The 25,892-nt window shown below is 36.0% G+C and overlaps 2 protein-coding genes across 8 annotated transcripts in view; both read right to left on the reverse strand.

The window, feature by feature from the left end:
• camsap1b (calmodulin regulated spectrin-associated protein 1b) overlaps positions 1–11,851 on the reverse strand; it is a 31,910-nt gene extending 20,059 nt beyond the window's left edge. For 3 of the 7 annotated variants that reach the window (XM_008417940.2, XM_008417939.2, XM_008417937.2), the window contains exons 1-3: positions 11,397–11,851; positions 9,302–9,468; positions 2,227–2,489 (exon numbers count right to left, since the gene is read on the reverse strand). In XM_008417940.2, coding sequence (XP_008416162.1) covers positions 2,227–2,489; positions 9,302–9,467 — 429 coding nt within the window. In that variant the 5' untranslated portion in view covers position 9,468; positions 11,397–11,851. Of the gene's footprint in view, positions 1–2,226; positions 2,490–9,301; positions 9,469–11,068; positions 11,291–11,396 lie in introns of those variants that run through there. The other 4 variants (XM_008417943.2, XM_008417944.2, XM_008417941.2 and 1 more) reach the window with 2 other exon arrangements.
• Positions 11,852–12,821: 970 nt separating this feature from the next.
• ubac1 (UBA domain containing 1) lies at positions 12,822–24,437 on the reverse strand. Its single transcript, XM_008417949.2, has 10 exons — positions 23,939–24,437; positions 20,264–20,384; positions 20,082–20,155; positions 19,896–20,003; positions 19,706–19,808; positions 18,895–19,003; positions 17,906–18,173; positions 17,693–17,779; positions 16,612–16,750; positions 12,822–16,328 (listed from the first exon to the last, which is right to left on the reverse strand). Exons 1-10 carry the CDS (start codon positions 24,074–24,076, stop codon positions 16,213–16,215), a joined length of 1,263 nt encoding a protein of 420 aa, XP_008416171.1. The 5' UTR covers positions 24,077–24,437; the 3' UTR covers positions 12,822–16,212.
• Positions 24,438–25,892: the final 1,455 nt, after the last annotated feature.

Raw genomic sequence — 25,892 nt, forward strand, 5'->3', positions numbered from 1 at the left:
ACACACACACACACACACACACACACACACACACACACACACACATGCTTTGAAATAGTAGGGAAAACGGTTGCCATGGAAACCTCATGTCAAGTCAGCAAACTGGGAGGAGGGTTACAGCAGTCTATCAGAGATAAGCTCATAAATTTTCCATCTCCTAGCTAGGCTTTGTGTCTGGCTGCTTACACACAGGCCCATGTGGATTATTGAGTTTGAAAGCCAGAATGTCGCGGTTACACGAGGTCAGTGAACGCCACACACACTGTGATGAGGTGCACTGAAAGACAGCGGCCAAAAGTGGTGATGATGTGGGACATTTTGGCTCTGAGGGAGGGTTTTTTTTTTAATTATTATTATTTTAAAGTGAAGAGAGGAAAAGAAATAAGATAAAAACTGAGGACACTTTTTAAAAATGTCAGTAGCAAATAAGTTTTACAGATGTTACGGTGACCTCAGAGTTTCATCATGTTCTGTTGCTTGTTCACAGCCCTAGTTTGTAAAACCAGACTTGCTTAGGAAACTAAACGCCACAATAAGTTACCGTTTTTGTGGGAATTTCAAAAAATGGAGAAAAACTACGAAACGGTTTGGATGAGGAACTGCAATTCAAGAATGACAAATTTTGCCGGTCCATCCCAGGTGCTGGTGCAAACTTTTTATTTTTAATCGGGGTAAAACTATTACCCCAATTAATATCTTGTAATTTTCTTACAGTAGAAAATGTTGGGCACAACACAAAAAGTTAACCATGTAGAGACTTTTTACTGAAAAGTCAACTTTGCTGCACATAAATCAACTTTTATCTCATTTATTTAACTTGGCTAAATATTGCAAGTGTTTTGAAAAAGTGACTCAGATCTGTTTCTTATAAGCAGAATAAATTTTTTCAATCAAACAAGCCCAAAAGAATTTGAAAACCAAATTAAATTTCCTTTACAAGGGAAAATGTGCAAAATCCTTTTGAAGTTTTGGATTGTTTCTACAAAATCGGATAACTACAACTGCTTGATTTTATTTTAATCTATTACAATTGAATTTAAATTTTTTTTTTTTTTTTTACATTTTTATGACTAATTTTGGCCCACATGACAAAAAGTTTGAACACACCTTCTCTAAACAGTATTAGAAAGTAAATTAGCTAGGATTGTTTGAATATGCACTTTGTGTTTATCTTTTTTAATCTAAAACACAAAACAGAACCAAAACACAGTAGAAGTCTGCAGGTGTTGAAATAGCTACTTTAGTCAAGGAATATTACTTTTGGTACATATTGCATGTTTTTGGTAAAAGAAACTTCTTGCTACGTTGACGTCATTACACAGTAAAACCAGTAGAAATAATGCTGGTTTCCTTAATCAGACGCTTGATCAATCTTAGTCAGGCTTTAGTTAATAACGCCTTTGGGGAGAACTTTGTGTGGGCATGAAATTTATTGGTCACGATTGCTCATAAAACCAACAAGCTGCACTTTGCATGAAAGAGTTGTGGACACAGTTTGCTGCTCGACTTGTTGGAACAAGCTCCAGATGATTTGGCTGCAATCTTATCTTTTCTATTCAAAGGATCTGGGATTTGACTGCCATGCCAGCTGCACAAAGACTCCCATTCAAAGTTGGAGCTGTGATTAGGATTTTGCTTTGCATGTTACATCTCATCAGTTAACATGGCAACATCCATAAGTTACATGCATCACATAAAGCCAGTTCTTGTTTTGCAGAGTTAGTTAGGTCACAAATGAAAAGAAACAACGTGGGCTTAAAATTAGGACTGGGCAACATGGCTTAGAAATAAAATCCGATTCAAATCTGACTTTAATTCCCATCTTTCTTTACTTTATAAGAAATTGCAAATGACTTTACCCCGTCGGGAAATGGACCTGAATTCATTTGGACAGCTTCTGTCCAAATAAAAAGAATTTGTTAAACAAGATTGCAGGTCCTGGGCAAAACTCCAGCTTTTCCAAAAATTAAACCTTCATAAACAGGAAATTAATAACCCTTTGAAAAATCAATCAACATTTATTGTTCTATATTTGTAGCACAAGCAGCCGTTCAGCTTATGAAGCAGCTAATTTTCACATATCATCAGTTTGGTTTGGCCACTTCCTTCTTTAATGAATGAGATTCTGATTTAAAACCACCTTTTATTTGCTAAAAAAGCAAGAGCAGAATAAATCCATAATACTTCCACTGCATGTTAAGTTCAATTTTTGAGACACTTCCTTACCATTTTGATAGGAATGCAGGCCAGGTCCCCGTCTGTGACGGGTGTGTCGTCGCTCTCCATGACATAAATGCCCTTTCTGGACAGAGCCTGGATGACCGACAGATGGGACTGAAGCGACGCGGCCTGCTCGGTCTTCAGGATGAGAGCGCACACACGGCAGTAAAGCTCGCAGGACAGAAGCAGACGGATGACGGGGGGCTTGATGTGCTCCTGGTCGTACTGGTCTGTGTAGAACGGGTCCCGCAAGTCCTCTGGAATATGGTCTGCAACGGAAAGAATCTGGGTTTAGGTGATGTAGGTGGCTCTTAATGGAGCTCTAAAAGAGGAATGCGAAGTGCCCTATTTTAAAACTCAACTACTCACATAGTTTAATATGATTAAGATAACAGTTTGTAAACAATGGGGTTTGTACACTTTATTCGCAATAAAATTCAAGAATTTTTCATGGTAAGTTTTCAAACTTTTCCAGCATAATTGAGATAAAAATAAAACAAAACAAAAAAGAGTTTCAATTCACCATTATATAATTTATGAGCTATTTTTTTAGTGACAATATTCTGCACCTGCAGCAGGGACAAGAAGTCTCTTACACACAATAGATATGCACCTGACTGATCCAAGAACAAAACACTTGTTGCAAATAGAAATAATTTTTGTAATTCTAACTAACCTAAAATAAGAGAAGTTTAAACTAATTTAACTTGAGACTAAGGGGAAAAAAATGTGTCTGTCTTTTGTAAAAAAAAAAAAAAATCTGTTTTCAACTGTAAATAAAGTTTTTTCAAATTTAGGCTTTTAACCAAACATTGGATTGCATTTATTACAAAACTGTGCAGCTTGAATATCAAACACTTTTCAAACTTTGAAAACACCTGCAAGCATTTTCAAAGATTTGAAGCACCTGTGTGAAACCTGAAGTAGGAAAATGTGTATTTATGGTGCCAGGCAACACAAACGCATTTCTATCTCCAAATCATGATACGTGTAATATTTGTTCTAGGTTTATTTACTGTGAGTAAACGGAGCTCTTTGTAACTATAAGTGAGGGTGTTGCTTTAAGAGTAGATTGGGTCGCAGATCCTGCTGATCCAAGGCTGCTCAGGTGACGGCACACTTTGCCAATGCTTACTTAAAGTTGGAGCCACAAGGAGGAAAACTGTGACTAGTTCTGTTACTCCGAATGTGAGGTCATTCTCAAAACCAGACGCCACTCCATACAAGGGCACATTGCAAAGCAGCAGCGCAAACCAGATTTATCCTGAAGGTAAGCCACATGTTTAAAATAAAAAATCCTTCCAACTTCCAGCATAAAATGGTGTGGCAGCAGAAATAACCCTGTTTCTGCTAAACCTGTTTAGATTTCTGCCAGAGATGTGATAACACAGCGAAAGCTGAATGTGTGTGTATGACGAGTTCCTGGTTTTCACACTGTGAAGGCAACGAGAAACCTTCTCATCAGCAACCTGCAGGTCAAATACTGGAGAGCAAGCAGGAAGGGTAAAAGAAAATGCAGCAAAAGTAAAGAGGAACAAGGGAAAAAATTAAGTACATAATTAAATCCCAAAAGCTATCAGATGGTAACTTGGAGGTAAATATGTGTGTACACACAGTTTTTAGCATTTGCAGATGTGACCTAAAAAGTTTGGGTTTTCAAAACAGATGCACCAATCAGGCTTTTTCTGGATGACACCAACTTGATTTTGATCCATTTTTAAATTTGATTGGAAAAGATGTGCTGCGGGTTTCTTTACACGGGTAATACTTTTGAATCCAACAGAAAACGATGAAGGATCTGCAAGATTCTCCACATTTATCTACTAAAGGAAGTTGAAAGAAGCATAAACTGCATGATATAGGTGCATGTATCTACAGGTTAAAAAAATAATTTAAATAAAAAATAAAAAAAAAAACCAAAAAGACCGAGTTCTGTAAAAAAAAAGAAAAGAAAAAATATTTAATCAACACAGATAAATTCTAATTTACTACATCTGACAATCCAAGTGTTTTTTACATTTTATATAAAAAGTGTTCACTCTAACAGAGCAGCAATACAGACCAGTGATTTTTACAGCTCACTTCTTAAACCAATACCTGAGTGGAAATGACCAATGATACAACGCTTACAACACTCAGTTACAACGTTCACGCAGCACACTCAACGTAAAACGGTAAATAAAGCATGAGAATTACTCTCTGTACATTTATCCACATGTGACGAACTGAAAACTTAAATGCAACTAAAACGAGAGAACCTGTGCTCGACTGCTCCAAATTTTAACTTGCTCAAACCCTATGCAAAGAATCTCACCAGAAAAATTGTTTACTGAAAAATATAGCCATATGTGTTCAATTAGATATTAGTCATAGTGATTTCTTATATCAAAAAACTATATCATAAGAAAGATGTTATTAACAAATGCCTAAAGAAGTATTTTAACGTGAAAGGTTTCAGGGGTTTAAAGCTCTTCTGACTTGTTTTTCTTTCTGTCCTTCTCAGTATATCGTCTTAGGAGACGCAACTTAAAAAGCTCTTAAAGGCTTTTGGTTTAATGAAGCAATTCTCTAATGCACAGAAGATTTGTCGTGAGAACAAATGGCATTAATTTAAAGGGCAATCTCGTCATAATTAGCCGAGCAGCAACTGTTATAGTACCTTTAAGCTCGGGTCATTTTTCTGTCCCCATATACAAAAATCGACAACAGTTCTGCAACACATGATTAAACATTTAACCCAACAGTTTCTGCCATTCCTGGAGTGAATGAACATCATGACAGTGGGACTTATTGTGGCAGAAAACAAAGAGGTCTTGCTGTTGGAGTTAATTCTCCAGACACTGATGTCATGTGGCAGCTGACCCCGCCTTCCTGCAACCCAGGGCAGGCTAAATAAACGCACCAACTATGGCGGGGTGGAGCATCATGATGGAGCCTGGCAACAACAGCCAGGATGTTGTAGATCACACACAGCCAACCGTGACCGGTGCCACACCATAATCTGCACCAGCAGAGGCAGACGGAGCGCTAAAGACCTGCCTGCGAGCGCGACTGGTCCTCACTGTCAGCCAGAGTCAGCTTCCAAGGCCGGGATCAGCTGCGACACAGCCAGAGGATTCACATCTGCCGGAAACGGCACAAGCCAAACAAACAACCGTGCAGTATTTGCATCGTAGCAGACCCCATATGAGCCGTAGGGGGACTAGAAAGCAGGACTAATTTATTAAGTTCCCATAGGAGGAAGGTAATTGCAGGTACACCTGAGAGTTGTTTTCCCTCTGGGCCTCCGAAGCACAACAGACTACGCTGCAGTGTGTCATTTTTGTCTGCAGGAAGATGCTGCTATTATCCATCTATATCATTACCAAAAGCTCATGATGGCTGACAACACAGAACCAAGTAAAGCCTTAATGAACCCTGAAGGAAAAACAAAAACATTTTCTATCCCAACCCTGTTTATCTTAAAAACTCCAATTCTACTGCCATTTTTTAAGTGAATGCTTCAGTGACTTTGGAAATCTGTATAATGATTATAACAAACCCCAGAGTATGAAGGAGAGCTTAATGACGTACGATCTGACCAGAGATGATGCTGATGTAACAGACATGCAAAGCCTGAATTCAGGAACTGATGCATCAGGCAGCAAACAAAGCTGCACTACTCTGTTGGGCTGAAACAATTAATCAGATTAACAGTGATTAATCGACTTGAAATAATCCTCAACTAATTTAGGAATCAATTAATTGTTAACTGGAGAATACAGAGTATTACCAAAACTTGATGAAAGATCAGTAATTAAACCAAAACTGTACAAGTGGCAAAGTTTTAGCTTCACTCAGTTCAGATTCTTAAAAAAGGAAAAGAAATCTCATATTGAGCATGTTTTGCTTTCCAATCAATCAGTTAATCAAAAAAATAAACAGATCAGCCTTACATTGATGTTACGTCAAGCAAAAAGAGCTGAGTTTTCCACATGTTAGAAGTATTCTTGGCTGCAGATGCATCACCTGCTACAAATGATAGAGTACACTAAAGGAATGCTACGTTACTGCATATTAGCCAACAAAATGTTTATTTTCTTATTAAAAAATTCATTGATTCTGTTTTTTTGCATCTTAATCCATTTCTAACACTGTATTAAAAAGGCTTAAGTGGTTAAGTCTTCGAGCTGCGATGTAAGACGCTGGTTCTGCTCTCGCTGTTGAACCACTGCTACGCGCCATCATATTTCACAGATGGCGCGCCGCTTCTGCTCCACCTGGTAGTGACTCTCACACCGAACCTCTGCTTAAAGCTGCAGCATCTAACTTAAAAAAATTAATTTTACATACGTATTAAAACTTTCGCTGTCCTAACATCAGACAGATAATCTCTGAAAAAATAATCGATCTCCTCCCAGTTCTGCATAATTACTCCGCTCAGTCAGAAACAGGCACTCAGAACTAGCAATAATCAGCTAGCCGCCATGCTATCAGGAAGTTTTCATTCAGTAACTCTGGATTGTTTATTGTAATGGAACTTGTATTTGCCTTTGAATGTTAAGTTTTATACTTGAATTTCTTTGGCAATGTTGAGAGGTTTTATTTTCGCTCTTTGCATTATTTAGCCTCTTCAGAGCCTTCATMTGTTTTCAGTCTGTTAAAGATTGTATTACCGATAGCAGTACAATTTGCAGAATGCCTGTTTTGTTTAGTTTTCTTCTTGGAAAAAGTTATTAAAAACAAGTTTTTTGTCTAAATTAAGGTGAATTTATGGTTCCTTTTTCCRYATAATGTAACCGGTAGTGTTTATGATTAAAAAAAATAATTATGTGATCGGTATCGGTGATCGGAATCGGCAGGAAAAAACCTAATTGGCACGTCTCTATTTTTCACAGTAGTGAAAGGCTAATGACAACTGTAATTCACACCCTAACATTTTGTCATAATTCAGGTAGTCATCAAAACATTTGCTCCAGTTTCCACCACTCCAGCACTCCCATTTCTCTCATCACCATAACAGTCTAAAATTATATTAGTGAGCTGTGCAGGGCTTGTGTAAGCCTCACTTTTCTCCACATAATGACTCATCACAACATCAGATGTTGAAAAAAATAGTTTTCCAAAAACTCTTTGAATACTCTCATTAAAATCTAATGCCAAAATAAACTTAATGTTTTAACTTACTCTACTACTTGCTTCACATCTTTATATCTTAGTCAAAGACACAAAACACTTTTTGACAGAACGTCTGCATGTTATGAAATCCACATCTACCAAATATAAAGTGTCTGTCAAAAGAAGAGGGAGGGAGTGAAGGCCCAGTCCCAAACAGCACCAATATAAGCCATCAATACAACAATAAAACTAATGAGGCGGTGCAGAGAGAAGAACATAAATAAGAAAGAAAAAGAGAGGAGGATGCAACCTGAGCAAAAAATTTGGTTTGAAAGGAAAAGATAAGTATTCAGGCTGACATCGATAATTGACTATGGGCAACACTATGGACTGGATATCCTGTACAAACCTGTCACAATAAGCAATGATTAATCACATCATAAGTTAAAATTATCTCAATAATTTCCATTCTGACTATTAACATTTTTTGAAAAGCAATTTTGCTTAGAGACATCATAATTCATTTTATTTATGGTCTTGGTTGTTTTTTACTTCTATTTTATTTGTAGTCTGTAGTTGTGGTTTATTTTGGATATTTAAAATATCTTCAAGTTATAGAAGTAAGCGTTCTCTATAGAATTTGTTGATATTTGATGGGCAAACTTATTAATATATTACTTAAAAATGGTCTAAAAACAACATTATTGTTTATCTCAATAATTACTGGAACAATTTAGCATCCAGCACATTTGTTATTGCAAAAGGCCTATTCTTGTGAGATTAAAGAAACGTCACAAAGCTTTTCCTTAACTACTTTGACTGACGTTTTCTGAATGCCAAGTCCCCTGGATCAAGCAAATTATGACTTGTAGTGTCTTAGCTTTACATTTTTCCTTCCCTTAAAACTGGTAATATTCTTGGATTTCCACTCAAGTGTGTTTGAGGGGAAACTAACATCATCTAACATAAAGGTCCTCTTACTAACGCAGGCGGCCTCAACAGGGAGTGTGAGCGACGGGACGTGCAGATGAGTATTTTCCATCCACTGAGCACAGTGCAACAAATATAGATTAAGCATCAGTGACTGTCCGTCCGTCTGATTTAAGTTCAATCTCATTGGCCATCCGACAAGAACCCAAAGATCTGGTGAGTCAGTGAGCGAGGTTTCAGCTGCCATTGGGGAGTTGGTGTTAGAAATACATGTGTGTGTTTTAGCTTTTTTCTGGCTTTTCCTTTAATTGTGTTTTTCTGCTGAAGCACCAAACAAACTGCTGACTGAGTGTATTGAGAATGTTAAGTTTTAACAACAAAATACATACTGTTAAGATGAGAAAAATAAATTGTAAAAAGGTTTGTCATAATAACAAATTTAGCTGGATCATAAAATATCCTAAAAGTTATTGAGATAAATGATAATATTGTTGTTTTGAGACCATTTTTACAAGACAATCGATGAATCAAATTTTATTTGTGTAGCATATTTCAGTTACAAGGAAGTTCAAAGTGTTGTTTCGGCTGTTTCTTCTGTTCCAGAAACTGAATGCAAGTCATATAATGCATGTACATATTCTCAAAGATTAATAGACTTTCATTTTGAACAAACTGTTCACATTGGAACTGGATGATCTTTTAAATACCCAAAATAAATAAAACAAGTATAATGAATACTGAAACCTCTGGAAACAAAATTAACCTTCAAAAAAAAGAGACTATATGAGACCAATGTACCAAACTGAAGACTTTTCTCATACAGTCTTAGTAAAAAGAAATGGGAATGATCAAGCTTGTTTTAATTTATCATGTAATTAATTGATTTAGTGCTTACTACAGTTTTGTTTCATTTCATACTGTCTGGTGTAAAATATGTCACCTGATAAGTTTGTAAGACTGAAAATACAGATTTCAAGCGACCAACGCAGTTGCCAGTAATTTTCAAATACAAAATTTGTGAGCGTTTGTGAAGGATTATTGGAAATCAACTTACCAATGCCGTAGGCTTTGGCAAAAAGCCACCGCAGGTTTGCAGCTATTTTTGCTCTGGCAGAGTCGTACATCTCCAGAGGTACTACATCCATTGTGCCGTCCGCAGCCACCGGTAACTCCGGTTTCTTCCTGGTACCGTCCCCGCCGGCGCACAAGTCAACATCCATCCTTAAAAATAAATAATAAATATAGCATCAAAATGAAGCTGAATATGTTGGGAAAGAGGGGCTGTTCATTTTCCTACTCTGTTATTTGGTACTTTTGCAATTTAGGTTTATCTGCACTGGGCAACTTTGTACTTGCCACTTGAACATTTTGTACTCTTTTTGACAACTGATGATTAAAAGTTATATTCTTTCGTCTGCGTACATTATTCTTAAGAGAATGTGGTCATCTTACTAAAAGGTAAAACCAAGTACCAGCAGGAGGCCTAAAGGAATTATTTTTGGTTTAATTTGTCATTTTGTAAGAGTGAATTGATATCAAATGGGTGTAACAAAAAGGAGTGAGATCCAAGTAATGTTCTAATTATTTATCTTTCTAGTTCTCTGACAATACCCAACTGCCAGGAGAAATCAACTAATACACAATTAAATTACAAAGTGCATAAATGAAATGCAGGTAAGAGTAGGCAGAGGGACAAACTGAAGCAGAGCAAAATGCTATTTTCTAATAGTAAAAGTGTGACAATGAATCCAAATAACTTTTTTCCCCTTTAAATAGAGTTTAAAGGGGACACGTGGCAAAACTTTGATTATACAGTAAACACCTGTCTATGACACACATGGCATTTAAGTAAGGTGTAAGTAAAACCACTAAGTACCAAAAACAGTTCTAAATGTAGCATATAATCATGTCTACCATGGAAGGCATCTGTGGATCATAATACTAATCAACTCACACAATATCTGATAACTGTAGTGAACTTGAGACAATAGCTAGAATTGTGTTTTACGTGTGGACCAAAGTAAATCAAAGAAATCCTTCTGACAGGTGGCAAAGCAAACAATTTTAGTTTAAACTAAAAGCTTGAACTATTCATTTTTTACATTTAAATAATTTGCTTTCAATTGTAAAATCTGTACAGATAATCCTCAAAAATGATAAAAAGTTAATTACGGTACACACATTACATAGAGTAGTACCTCAAGTTAATATTTTTGTAAATTTTACAGATGTTGTTAAATACTCCAAATTCAGTTTCTAGAAAAATACCACCAAAAAAAGAGGACTTTTGGACAATTGAACAAAAGCTTTGTCCTCTTTAGCATCAATGAATTCAACCTCAGCCCAATTTGTAAAACTCTCCTAAATTTTAATATATTTTCTTTTTGCCTTGTCAAGACAGCTTGTGCACCTTTTTTTTAACCATTTTTTCCTTCCATTCCACTTTCCATTAACATGCTCGAATACAGCACTCTGAGCAGACAGTGTAGGCTGCAGTCTTTTTCTGCATAGCTGAGATGCACCTGTGAATTCAGTTATTCACCATGCTTGTGTTTCTGGTTTACAACAATAAAGAGATGTCAGTTTTAATTTCTAAGCCAGTTTGATTTCCTTGTATTTTTTTTTTTTAATTGTGGCTTCAAATTGTTGAAATGTACAATTTAAAAGCGATATAAAGGTAGAAAATCTTAAATATTAAACAGGTGAACTCAAAACAACGTGGTTACCTTTACCTGTAACTAAGAGACATTATTTCATTGCTGAAGGTAAATGTTTTTTTCTAAAGAAAAACAACAAAAGGACTAAACTAACATTAGCTTACCTTGTTTTATAACCTGTAGCGTTATCCTTGCGGTACTGCTTTACCACAATGAAACTATTAACGGCCTAATAATGGCTGGCTGAAACAGCAGGGTAGCTGCTATGTAAATTACAACATAATGATAATATGTTCTTGTTACAAAGACCTAATTTACAAGCAACAGTCATTAGCTGAAAATGAATATTGGCTGTAAACTGGGTTAGCAAAGCGGCTGAGCAGGCAAATAAATAGCGGCTAACTAACGCCAGCTAACTGTTAGCTTGCTAATACAACAGCGCCCCCAGCATTCACTGGAGCCATGAATGACGTTAGCTGGAGAGAACATTACCTTGAAAGGTGCTGCGTATTTCCAAATCACCCTTTAGGTATAGCAGGGTTACACAACCAATTAGCCAAAGACCTGCCTCGTTGTAACGTGGTCTGCTGTGTAGAAAATACAGCAGCCGCAGACACGCATCGTAGCCAGCTAATAATAATGCTAGCAGGGAGGGAGGTGAGTCTGTGTGGTCTCCTCCCAGCAACAGAATCCGATTCTCGGCCTGTGTGACAACCGCTACGCGGCAGACTCACAGGCGAGGCAGACGCCAGACAGAAGCAGTAAAAATGCGACGAGACTCTCTGGTTGAAATAAAAATAAAATAACAAGAGCGGGTAATCTCCTGATTATAAACCTATCTCTGTATTAAACGCTTCATGGTAGAGAGGAGACACACGCATCCCGCGGTGTGTTCGCGCTCTGCCCATGGAAATAATTTTCATCCCTGCCTTTCTAAATGAGAATGCTGCGCATGCGTTATTACCTTACAAACTGTCAACAGTAAAACGGTGTCAACGAACATTTTCGGTTTATATTTTCCAAAAATATGTATATTTGTAAATATATTAAAATTTGGGGAGACAAACGTTCTGTCAACCTTTATCTTAAAATTGTGTTCACTTTGGAAAAAAAAAATCACTTTTCCAAGTAGACGTCAGCATTGACTTTAATCAATGCTGACATCTAGTGGAGAAATGTGGTATAAACACTTATGATTTTGAAAAACTGCATTTACGTTGTTTTATACCATAATGACATGTACATAATGACAGTATCATTTAATCCTTCGGCTGTTAGTTAAGGACATTGTTTAATAAATACAATTTAAACTCTGCACTGAAAAGGATAAAACTGGGTATTGGTAAAACAAATTTTTACTTGATGAAGTTTAAACCCGTGCTATGCTATATTTCTTCAGACGTAGAGATATTTGTCGGCTTGCCATGCTCAAAACCCTTTTAAAAAACATTTTTTTATTCCAGTAGCATAATTTCACACTGAGAAAATAATCCAATCAATAAATATTAAGATAACACTTTGTTTCTTGCTAACCTCACCTTGAGGATTTGTTAAGAAGCTCAATCTTAGCTTCATCTGCAAGCACAAAGTTCCACATATCGTCCCAGTAGAGCTTAGCATGTTTATGTTTTTTTCTACAATAGTGAGTTTTGGAGATTCTAAACGCCATATGGACCAAAACAAACTACGTCACATTTATCACTCAATGAAACAAAAGTCAGAGATCAATTAGAGGTTTCTAGAAACTTAAATTTGTATGTAAAATCAGATAAATCTGGTGCTACAAACTAAATACACACACAGGCCACACTTTTAATGTAAAAAATGTAAAAACAATCCATCTTTTTTTCTTTGTAATGATGCGCTCCATTGCGTAGGTCTTTAAAGGGCTACATATTATTTTGAAAGGCACAGCACTTTAAATTTGTACTTTATTATGTTTGCAACACTGATCTTTATTGTTCCCCAAAACAAAGCCGCCACGTAAACCGACTCCAAACAGAATCCAACGAGCAAAGCCACAGAACGAATTAACTTTAATGTGAGAGTGATTTAGATGTCAGTAGCCTTCTGGCTGCTTGAATGAACAGACTCAATAGATTGCATAGGTTGTTGATGTGGGACAGTCTTGCATGACATAGCAGAGCAGAAATAGCTGGTAACCTCAAAGACGTTTTGCTTTGTTTATTTAAATTCCAGATGAATGTTTGGAAATGTTCTCTCTCTTATTTTTGGTTTAATGTTTTCTTTAAGAGCAGAATCTTTCAATGTACAGTTCTCAGCAGCTCTACACATCAACCCACCCTGTTCAAAAACCACTTTAAATCACACCTTGACCCACAATTTTCATAATAAGAACATCTCTAAAACGACGTAAAAACAACCTTTGAAGCATTTCTCTTTTTACATCTGAAGTGCAGCTTCGAGGTTTGCTAAAACTGTTAGAAATAAGACCAAGTTACGAGTTTGGCTTTGATATAAATAATGTAATAAAACAGTTCAAACAGACACTTCTCTCCAAAAACATTTAAATATCTTCTTTTTTTTTTTTTCATTTTTTGTTCAATATTGCATGTCTTGATGTTGCAGTCTGAAGAGATTCGCTAAAGCCAAACTAACGTCGGTTGAGCAGGGGTTTGCCATGACAACAATCTAAGCCTCCCTGAGCAGAAAGTCACATCAGTACTACATTTTCAATATAGAATAAAAACACTCAAAAGCTTGGCAAAAAAATAAAAATAAAACAACCAACACCGCCCTCCATATTGTTTTTTTTAGTAGAACTACAAGAGGCAAAGAGCTCCAACTTTTAGCTGGAGATTTTGAGTACTCAATGCAAAGGCTAATATTGTAAAACACTCTAACCCTTTCAGTTTAAACATCACTAATACTCATATCAGATACATATCTTTAAGTCTTTACTATTGCACAGAAATACAGATTTTCTCCCCTCTTCATTGGGTAGAACTAGGGACAAGGCATGAAATACAGGAACATTTTGGTTTGGTTGACAGCATGAAGTGTTCCTTGCTCTCTGAAGAAAACTGGAGACCAAAACTGTGTTTATAAAGACGCTTGTGCCCCAGCAGCGTGATTCAAACGCATTGTCATTCAAAGATTCAAATTAAAGGTTTAAAAGGCAAACCCCAGCCCCACGTTTTGATCAGGCTCAGCTTCATTTACTGTCCGACTCCAGACAATCCATGATTTGACTTCATCTGTGCCGCAGTGAGCAGTGTTCGAAGAGGTGAACAAGTGCTAAAGAAGCGCAGATATAGTGACATTCAAGTCCACATTGACAACAAACACACAGGCCGACTGTAGCATACTGTTGGAAAATCAGGACCGACACAACTTAGAGCACGAGGTCTCTCTGAAAAGGCAAAAACAGTTTTATGTTCGCAGACGACAGAAGTTTTCCTCTTAATAAGTGAGAGGTGTACGACTTACAGTGATTTACGGGTGTGAACGGAGAGGTAATGTATAACACAGTACCGGTCAGAGGTTTACATGCACTCATCACTGGCCTGATTCAGTCATTCGTAATATTGGACTTTTAAAGATTGTCATTCCTTTTCCACAGTGTGATGAAGATAAAACAAACTGTTTTAATTTATTGTTTATTTTCTGTAATCTTAACAGTTTGAAACATATAAATAAATCTCAACTAACAGTAAATATTTTGTTGTCATTAACAAGCTTCTGAATCATTAAAAATTTGTTTGTTTTCTGGCTTTTAAGCAAAGCCAGGAAACTATAAATATTGTATTCATAGTTGAGGGCTGGTTTTAGAAAATAATCTTCATTTTAGCCAGCTAACTGTATTCTTAAGACCTTTTTTAAAATGTTTGGGACAATTATGCTGTTAGGAAACCCAAGTTTCATCCATGTGACCCAAAATGTTGCCATTAAAATAAAGGAATCCATTAGGATCTTCGGGAGCAAAACTGACACCAGAAACAACTGAAAAACCAGTTTACGTACTTCAGTACATGAAGTTTTGGTGTGGAATAAGAAAGAAATTCCTTCTCCAAACTCAACACATTTGTAGCTGCCTGCATATTGTCTCGTGGTTCAACACTGTGAAGTAAAAAAATACAAAGACTGAGCCGTTTGGCCACAAAAAAGATGCTTAAAGGAATTCAAACCAAAGCACATTAACAACTGTCAAAAATGGTGGTGGACGCATTATGCTGTGGGACTGTCTCACTGTCCAACTAAATTACTCTAAATTAACAGCTAGATAGTTGAAACACACTTTAAAACTGGTTTTGGAACAGGTAACGCAAAATTACATATTGGACGTCCTACAACCCTTCAGGAAAATGTGTGAATTAAACTTAAAAAGCTGAGCTGAGCCTTCAAATCAAACCAATTTAATCAAATTAACACAAAAAAATCTACCAGTTATGACAAGAAAAGTGGTTAAAAATCCACAGACTTACACCAGAAGCTTTTTTTATAGCTGCAGGAAACATGTGGTGAATACACAAAAATGTATTTTGATTTGGATCTTCTTTAGACGAAAGAAAATCCACAAATAACTCAAATAGTTTTTTGATAACTGCATTTTTATGTTAAAACTATTGAGGAAAAATGATGAAAAACACAAGATTATTCTGACATTCATGCCAGTGATGAGTGTGTAAGCGTCTGAGCAGAACCGCGTCTGAAAGCTCGTTTTCAAAGAGCTTCGTGAACGCTCAACTCCAACAACAACCTGCTCTTCTGATGACATTAGAAGTAGAAACCCAAACATCATCAGGACCAGAACTCCTCCACACATTCATTAATAATGAAATGTAACATTTTAAAGAAACAGAGAAGACTGTTATATTTAAATATTGCAAATCATACAAAAACTGTTCTTTAAAGTGTAAACATTAAATTGATGCCTGATGTCATTTCTTTACATGGAGAAATGATATAAAATAAATCATGTCTGTCATATCTGTAAATTGTTCTTATTAATATGTAAAAACAACATATTAAATCTCAATTTATATTACCACTGTAATAATAATAATAATAATAATAATAATAATAATAATAATAATAATAATAATAATAATAATAATAATAATAATAACATTTGTTTTGTATAGGCGTTTTACTGTATTGTTATAAATAGTGTAACAATTTAATTCAAACTTTTAACTCCTCTGGCTTTTTCTTTACAAGGCAGAAAAAAGAAACAAAAAAAAAAAACCCAGTAAACTCTATTTGTGTCACATCCATACACACATTTCCTGGTATGATCATACATACACACAAGCTGCCACAATCACACGAGGGTAATCAGGAGGCTCTATGTGCGATTGAGGGTCTGGAAGATTCTGGATATTTGGAGCATGACCGGGCCTGTCTCGGGGTCGTTCATCCACTGGGTGCTGTTCAGAGGATTCTCCAGCATGTCTTCAAACGCTGCACAAAAACAAACAAGAAAAACACATGACAGGGTTATTGAACTCCCCTAGAGTTTAAAATGTCACAATGGTTTATGACAAATACTGAGATGCCACATTATGAGTTGGTGCTTAGCGGGCAACTTCCTGTACATTTCCTCAAATCTAACTATAATCTAGACATTCCCTTTATATTTTAGATTTTGGTCACACTTAAATGGTTCAGATAGTCACACACAATTTCACATAAGACAAAGATCTTCTGAATAACGGATTTTCATCAACGTCACACTGGAATATACCGAGCAGAGTCTTGGGATTCGTTAGACCCAACTGGACCACGGGGTTTTCCAGAATCGCTTGAAACAGAGGGCTGTTGGTGTCGATGCCTTTATCTAGATCTTCTGGAGATGGTTTCCTGTCTCCCAGCAGCCACTCACACTGCAGAATGAAAAAACACAGATGTGTAAAAATTACATTTTACAAATTAATACATTGATAAAGTTTTCACAAACATTGAGTTTGAACACTAATTTTGAGCATAAAACAATGGTAATGTAATATTTAAAAGGTAATAAAAAACATTTTTATGACATAAAAAAAGGAAATATTGAAACAAAACCACACACACACACTTGTAAAATGCAAACTATTTCTTTAAACTAGTAGGGAAACATGTTATTTTTTGCAGTCTCAATTTGTAATCTGTGAAATAAAATTAAATCCAATATTATGGATTTAATCTACTAGTCAAAGTAGATTTAGGTTTGAAATTATTTATTAATGTTATCTGTTCACCAAATTCAATCTCATAGAGAATCTGTGGGGTCAACTAAATATTAGGGTGATGGCAAAGAGGCTTTCCACCCTCATTAACTAGAATAAATAGTCAAATACCAGTGGAAACGAGCCAAAACCTGGTCAGTAAGTTTAAGGGATTTTCACACTGATTATGAGGAGGTGCATAAAAATGAAACTACTTTTACAGTGTTTCATGCAGATGTCATTTCCTATCAAAAGCAAATTTAAAATTACTGTGCCTATGAAAAGGAGGATAAATAATTGGGGGTTTAACTTAATTTGAAACAGTTAACTGTAAATGTTTTGTTTTTCATTAAAAACAACTGCAAAGCTCTAGCTATAAAACTAGTAACTTATTCAAATAAAGAGAGGAATGAGAAACTTCATGAACAGTGAGGTTCTCATTTGTTGTTTTTTTTGTCTTCTTTAGTTTCTCACTGAGAGATAATCATGTAAATATGAACAAAAAGTAGCAGCGCAGGTTTCGTCTCGTATGGGAACTTTGCATAATAACATTGTTGGTACTCCAGCGAAACAGCAAACACTGATTGAGATAACACCACGAGTTATGTAATCACCTACCGCTGCATCTTGTTGGTTATTATTCACTCTGAGAGCATCAATCACCTCCTTTTCATCAAAGCCCATCTCCATCAATGCAATCACAGCCTGGAGAATCAAAGACTTGGTGTAATTATTGGACAAACAATTTTTAGAAACATTAACAGAGCCTTCAAGAAAAGAGAAGCCACAATCTTATATTTTTAAATGTAAATGTTACATAAAAGCACTGACTCTGGAGTCTGGCCTGAACTCCCTTTTCCTGCGTATTCTCTTGAAGATCTCTGTGAGTTCGTCCTGCCGGCTGCTCTCGTCGGAGCTCGATTGCCTTGAGAGGTTGGAAAGAATGTTGGCTGAAGCGGAGGCTGAAGCCGAGGGGCCCGTTGTCGTCGCTGCCGCAGCCCCTGATGCCCCGGAGGAGTCCTGTCCCGGTAGTGGTGCATCCACAGTGGGGTCATCTATGTGTTCGATCAGCCACTCCATGGCCTGGGTCACTGACATGCTGCAGGGAAATAAAGGAAAAAGTAAATAAATAAATAAATACAGGGTGCTTGCTGAAAAATAATGCTGTTCTGAACCCAAACTTTATTTAAAGGGGCAGTACAGTATTATGAATTTTCCAGGCATAAAGCGGCATTTTATAGCAGAATCAAGTAACTATATTGCCTTCAGTTGTTAGAAAAATGCTGTAATAAATCAAATATGAGTTAAAAGAAATTTGACTTTGTAATTTAATGCTTTAAAATTGGACCTGTCTTTTTAATAGCTCCTGATCTTTCTGGAACTTCAGAAAGTCATCACAGCGTCGCTCCTCTATTAACCCTTTAACAACGTTTTTAGCAGCGCTTCACTGAGAAGTAGGTCGCATATTGAGCTCGGCTGATGCGCGGTTTCTACCAGGTGTTTGCAAATCAATGCTGGCTAGTCTGAAGGAGCTGAGTGGGGGAGTCAAGATCTGTGAGGCCAAAGTTCAGACGCTTGGGGTGGAGCTGCACCTCAAAGGCGGAGTTAGGTCCAATAGTCGTTTTGCACACCTGTATGGTTGCCAAGGAGATTAAAGGATTTCTCAAACATGCATGAAAGAATCAAAGCAACACTTATTTTTGATGAAGGAATAACATTATAACATCAAGATGTATAACTAAAAAAAAAACTTGGTTTTACATAACACTGCCCGTTTAACAAATCAATGGATAAAGACACCAATTACACTTCAGCCTTACTGGCAGAGTCTAAGCGCTTTGATGGCTCTGCTCTCAGGGAAACCCATCTCAGTGAGCTGCTGGAGGGCCGTTTCATCCACACGATCCTCCTCATCTTCATCTAACATCGCTTTGATACAAAAAACAAACAATTACAGAAAGGCAGAATATCTCAGAACACAAAAATAAAGACTTTTGAAGCAACAGCACACACAGTTTAGAAACGATGAAGAAAAACTACAGTTTATAGACACTTGTTATTAAAGAAGCCGACTGGGGCCTTTGGGACGTTTTTAATCAAAGGCAGAAAAGTCAACATAATCATTTTATTTTTCAGTGGCTGTAATCCTCTTCCAAATGCCAATATGGTCAATGTGTGAGCGTTTAGTTTCCTTCTGTAAAGATTTCTCAAAATGTGTCAATTTTATGACAGAAACATAAACTAAGATCTAAGCCTGTCGAAATAAGAAATTAATCAATCAATCGCTCGATAAATTAAAATGAGCTTGATCCTTTCCATTCAGATCATTAATATTTAGTGAAGAGCAATTTTCTTTACAAAGACTTTATAATCCAGTTTTTACTTCCATTTTATTTATTGTTTTTGATTGTTTTATTTTGTGACACTGTCTTTAAGCATGCTGTACTGGTGCAGAGTTATCAAATAAATTTGTAATTGAGTGTTTAAAATGAAAGGTTTTAGTCCATTCAGCACTATTTTTCTGTATTAGATTGTTATTAGTCGATTCCAAACCTCAGATATCTTTATCCGTATCAAAAGTTAAAAAAGTGGATCGGTGCATCCTCATCATAATTAGATCTTCCTGCTTACCGTTGGCCTTTTTGAAGAGTTCAACAGCATCGGGGTTCAAGGCAAGAAGCTTCTGTGCAACTTCAATAAGAGAAACCAGGATTTTTCTAAGCTCTGTTTGAAACTGGAACAACACAAACATCAAAACACAAACATGTTCACAGACATCCATTGTTTTTAGTATAACTGCAGGGAAGCTAGCTCATCTTACATCTCTGATGTTGTGCTGTGTAACAGTGCGCTCAGTGTGCCGTGTGGACAGGCTGCCAGTAGCCTTCAGGATAGCATCTTTATCTGGAGCTTTGGTATCTTGTTTCTTCTGTTATAAACAGCAAAAAAAAAAAAAGTAACATAAAAACGTTCAGGTCATTTCCCACAGAAACACGATCAAGCTTACCTTTTCATCTGAACTAACATCTGCCATCTTGGGAGGGGTTGGAGGCGGTCTTTTCTTTATGAGCAGCAAAACATCTGCCAACATAAATGACACATAAACCCGTATATTTTAAATATATTTTAAAATAATAAATAAGGCATGCTTGATCGAATTTAAAAACATGCCACACGAGCAATGCATACCTTTGTCTTTAAGGTTTTCATCAGCGATAGTTTTGGTGTCGGTGAGGACTCTTTCTGTAGCAGCGTGTATAAGTTTATGATGGGTAAGTGTTTTGGGGTCTTCTAGAGTTCCATGAACATGCTGCAAAAGATAGAGAAAAAAATTATATGTTAGACAAATCTGGGATTGCAGCTACTAAATATGGAGATAAGTCATATAGATTTAAAACTTTATGCTTCTTCAAACTCCCATTTTACAGATCTTTTGATTTATTTCAGTGCTTAAAATACATTTATGTGTTTATGCAAGATTTATTTGTTTAGTTTTTTTTTTACAGTGGTCAGGATTTAAATATGGAAACTGAAAATCAGGCAAACGAGCTACAAGACCTTTTTTTTTTAAGGTTTTGTTATCTCTAGTGGCCTTTATTTGAAAGTAGTCCGACAGGAAACAAGGTAATGAGAGAGGGGGAAGACATGCGGCAAATGTTGTCAGGCCAGGAATCAAACCTGCGACCACCACCATGAGCACTAAGGCCTCAATACGTGGGTTGTGCTTTGTCCCTGCACCACCACAGCACCCCCACACTGATCTTTAAAAACCATGACCTTCTGATTCTGAGCAACACTTCTTTTTTTTTTTTAAGTAACCAAAAGGTCCCAAAGCACAGTGTTCCAATTTTATTTTACTGAAAAACATTAAACTACACCCATGAAACTGCACATGAGGTATTGATTTCAAATATAAAAAAGTTTAGAGCATTGCTGTCCAAACTACTAAACTAAATTAACAGTATTATGCATTTTCCTGGCACATAGTGCCATTTTATAGTATAAAAAAGTATGTTGTTATAAAAATTTTGTATATATCAAACATTACTTTTTTTGAAATTTGAAAAAATTTGACTTTGCATTTTAGTGCCTCTGTCTCTTTAAGAAGCTCCTAATCTTTCCAACACTCCACCTTCAGCATGTCATCACAACAATGCTTTTTCATTAAGCCGTTAACGACCATCTTAGGAGAATACAGCCTGGTTGTAAAAAAAAACAACTAATATTTTGTGTTGTACTTAACATTTTTTATTGTAAGAAAATTATGTTTGTAACAATTTAACCCTTATAAAAAGTCTCCATCTGCATCAAACACCTATACTGAATGGGCCAAATTTGCATCACTCTTAAATTGCAGCTGGTAGGCCGCACAAAATCGGTTCAAGAGTCATAAATGGCCCCTGAGCCACATTTTTAGACACCCCTGAAATACAGAGAGCATCAGCAACTCTTCCAAGAAGTAAAAAGAACATAGCACAAAATCTAAACTGTGCATCAGTGCATAATTTCAAAGGATTGCTTGCATACAATATTGGTTGTGCTATTATTATATAGTAAGTTCAATGTATCTAGACTCATCTAACCAATAATGTATCCTGCCATTTGAGAAAACTTTCAGTAATGCCCTCACTTAACATAGACTTTAGTGACCATTAGCGGTATGTTAAGCTTACGGAGAGAGCGATGGGAGCATCATGATGATGTGAAAGAGGGAGGAAGAGTGAGGACGGTGTGGGTTAATTACAGTCAATTTCTAGGTGAAACAACAGCTAAAACAGAAACAAATATTGTGTTCACATATGTATACTGACTTTATTGTGCAGAATTTTTTTCTCTAATATGAATTTTGATGTTTTTCCTCATTATTAGCCACATAAATTGTGACAGGAATCTTTAATTTTAGTTTTGATGCCTTTTATAAAGGTCTGGGCTAGAAAACTAATGTACAAACCAATAGTTGTAACGTTATTTAATGCGTTATCCTTTAATTAAATTAAACAGAATGATGTCTTTGCAATATTAAAACAAATATAATCGCAAAATCATGTTTTCCTAACTGCCTCAGTTAAGGTCAGTGTTCATGACTCAACAAAAAAAAAAAAAGAAAGGACTGGGCGAAATGCATCACAGGAAAACACTGCAGTCCGAAAACAGGATAAAGGTCCGTCTGACTTCTGCCAAACCGCATCTACCCTTTCAAAAAATATTAAACAACCTGATGAGTCATAACTGAAACTTTTTGGAAGATGTGCGTTTTATTACACGTAGCTTCTCATTAAAAAACAAAACATCAAGCTAAAGCCGCGGTGGTAGTGTGGTGATCTGGGGTTGCTTTGCTGTAATTGTTGGACCCATGACTTTTATGACGGGACTTCAATGCATGTAAACTGTTGCGTTTATAGTGACAGCATTAAGTTTATGCTGCGTCACTGTGACTTTCAACTTCCCCTTAGGAAAAAATAAAGTGGTTCAATTAAATCTAATTTAATTAAACTAACAGAAAATCCTCAAAGAACATTTTTGTAATAAGTTCATAAGATTACAACACCTCACAGCCTAAGCTAATCTACAATTTTCAAAGAGTAAGGTGAAATTCTAACATTGAGAAGTAAAAGAATCATTTTAAAACTATTTATTCAAATTTCTAATTAGTTAAGGCAAGGTTGGTGTGGATACATTTTCCCTCAATTAATTAAATAATCTTTTAAAAACTGCTTTGTCGGATATTCTGTGATCTTAAACATTGATTTTAGAGTGGAAAAAAGCAAAATCAGAATAAATATTTTTTTCCTGCATTGTGCAGATTATTACAATGCTTATAAATGAAATATTTTTGTTTAGCAGCAATATTAATTTGGGTGGGCATTTAATATATTGTTTATCATTTATTGTGATAAATTTCTTATTGTGATAGGAATTTTGATTTATCGCTGTCATGGTAAATTTCAACTAATCATGTTCTCGGGATAGATAGTGTTACTAGCTTCTCCACAGTTTGTTCAATAAAAGTATCAATAAATATCGATGAATTGGAAAATATTTGTGCAGGTCAGAGATAAAAATTATACTTCTTTATGTGAACATTTCAAGAGAATTATCTGTGATTACAATCAGAATCACACAGTTACTTAAAAAATAATATTTCTTATCACTTTTATTGCGATCACAATAGTACCACAAAATATTGTGATTAAACAAATAATTGCTGCCTGTTGGTTTTGATAAAAATCAACTAGATAATAATTCAAATTTTAGTTTTAATTTTATTGTGTAAAACAGTAAAACTGGCAGCTTTGCTCAATCTTATGTAAAAAAACATATATAGCTACACAAATTATAATGGGGCTCATATGATTCACAAAAACAAGAAAACATAGATTAAGACTAGAAATAATTGACTACTTTTGAGTAGTTTTAATAAATGAATGAATGAAGTTTGGGTATAGTAGAAATAATCAAACTTTAGCAACTATAAGACAAGAAAACTATACATAAACATTGTAGTAAAGTTGAGGCAGAAGTGTTTAAGTTGACTATTATATTAATGAGGTTTCACGTTAAAAGGCCAAAAAAGGAGAGAGGGGGTGAGCTGTATAATAATAGAAAGGCTAAGAAGCAGCATGCCTCTCTGACTGGGGACAGAAAAAAGGGCCACAGTGTTAGTTAGCTGAAGAGGGGCAGCCAACCTGCTAAATTATAAATAGCAGAGTCTACCCAGTTACTATAAATACAAAGCCAGTGACACTGACACTGACAGTTTAAAGAGAGGGAATGGCAGGCATATAACATCTAAGGCAGAGGAGTGACAGGACAAAAAAATGTCGAAGAAGACACAAACACCCCCACTTTTAAAAAAAAACCTACATGTTTCAAGCACCTCTCCTTCAGTTTTTCAACAGTGGTGTCTTCCGTGACCTCCTCTAGCCACTCCGTGCCGTCCATCGTGCAGATGTGTATTTTCAACACTTTGCCGGCGAATATCTTCTCCTCCTGCACGAACATAGCTGCTGCTGCTGCGGCCGAGGCGGCGGCGGAGAGAACCAGCCCGGGGACGGTGGCAGGCGGACAGCCGTTGTTGCCGTGTCTGCTCTTCTCGGAGAGCTAGCGTGCTAGCGTTAGCACCCAGCCAGCCAGCCGTCGCTTGTAAATCCGACGACAACACAGGAAAGAAAGGAAGGGTGCACCGCTCAGCTCAGACCCATTTTTCGGGGTCCCGGCCCGGGTGTCGGTATGGTGGGAACCGAGTGACGCGTTCTCCAGTCGCCAAGTTGCCGGTTTTTGCCGTTTAGCACATAAGCGGCAGGCAGCGAATATCCTATTTTTACTGTAATGTTGTGAACTGTGAACTGCAACTGTACTCGCGGCGGGGCATTCTGGGAGTTGGAGTTGGTTTCGCTTGTCCCATCTAAACGGAGCAGAAAAACGGGCCAAACTAGTTTACTACGCAAACATTTTAGTTAAGTTATGTATTGCAAAATACGACGGCGTAATAGGACCATTGTAGATTGAGAAAAAGTTCATTTTTACTCCCCAAAATCTAGAAAAGACAAGAAAATTTCTGAGCTTGAAAAAAATGATTGAAAACTCCGAAAATATGTTGTTTTGTTTTTTGTTCCAGGTTTTATTGGCTCTTTATTATAAATTTTAGACAGGAAAGTGAGAAATTAACATTTTTAGATAATTTTTAAAGATTTTCTAGGTAAAAACTGGAAATTTCAGAGTTTGAATAGTCAAAAATGTGACATAAATATTCCAAGATATTTAGATTAATTTAGATTAATTTCAGACCTATTCTGAAAAAAACAAAAGGGATTTTTTGAGTTCCAAAAGTCAAAAATCTGCTTAAAAACACTCATATTTTCCAGAATATACGCGTTTTATATGAAACTTGTGCAGGAATGAAGAATAAGGGGCAATAGAGGTGTAAATTTCCACTAAAATTTCCACTGAAAATTTTAAATTAATCTCAGTAATTTTCTAGAAAAAAAACCATGGAAATTTTTGAGTTTCAGAGGTCGAAAATCTTTTGAAATAATTAAAAGTCAAACATTTTCTACTTTCAAAACTCAGAAATATCCAAGTTTTTGTCCCTGTTTTTTCTAGCAAATTTCTGACTGTTAATGCAGATATTAGATTGTCTTGACCTGTCGTGTCTGTCTCTATGAAATTAACAAAATAAAATAATATAAAAAAAATCAGGCTTGTTTACTGCCATGTATTCAGAGCAAAATAAAACTTTAAAAATGTAGCAAATAGTGCTAAAGTTAGTTCTCTTTAGGATCTTAACCTTACACAATATTTGTAAATAAAGATGGGTTGCATCAATGCTAAATATTTCCTTTGATTAGTTAATTGTAGCTGGCGTTGTGATACATAAATAAGAACGTTACTCAACTCCACCACTAGATGGAGACAGGCTAAAAGATGTTTAATTTATTTTGCTGTTACTTAAAAAGACAAAATTAATCTAAAATATTTGATTATATAGCCTTTAGTGAACAAAAGAGGCGTTCTCGTGAGATTAAGACACCAACGTGTCCTTTATTATAGCAGGTAACTTTTATACAGAATGAAAATAAACAGCAAAAATACATTTAATGCGAATGATAACTTTACAGAGGAAGCAAACAAATATAAAAAAGCTACCACAACCTAACATATTCTTTTTTCCTAATAAAATTTCAAAAATCAAAACAGAATGCATCTCACATAATATTTAAGTGGATACAACTGAGAACTTAGCTGGCAGTGCTTAAAAAAACATTTCTGCACGTACATAAAAGGTTATCTCAGTGAGGTTTTGTGTCACAGAACAGTA

Source organism: Poecilia reticulata, linkage group LG9 (genome assembly GCF_000633615.1).
Source record: "Poecilia reticulata strain Guanapo linkage group LG9, Guppy_female_1.0+MT, whole genome shotgun sequence".
In the NCBI taxonomy this organism is placed as follows: domain Eukaryota; kingdom Metazoa; phylum Chordata; class Actinopteri; order Cyprinodontiformes; family Poeciliidae; genus Poecilia; species Poecilia reticulata.

Bases quoted from the DNA above. Each gene is read 5' to 3' on its own strand.
- ubac1 (XM_008417949.2), bottom strand. From the start codon at position 24,076: ATGTTCGTGCAGGAGGAGAAGATATTCGCCGGCAAAGTGTTGAAAATA. The intron at 20,004-20,081 runs GTAAGCTTGATC...TGTTTATAACAG, and splicing joins ATGTTAGTTCAGATGAAAAG to AAGAAACAAGATACCAAAGC. The intron at 17,780-17,905 runs GTCAGTGCTTTT...TTGATTCTCCAG, and splicing joins AGTTCAGGCCAGACTCCAGA to GCTGTGATTGCATTGATGGA.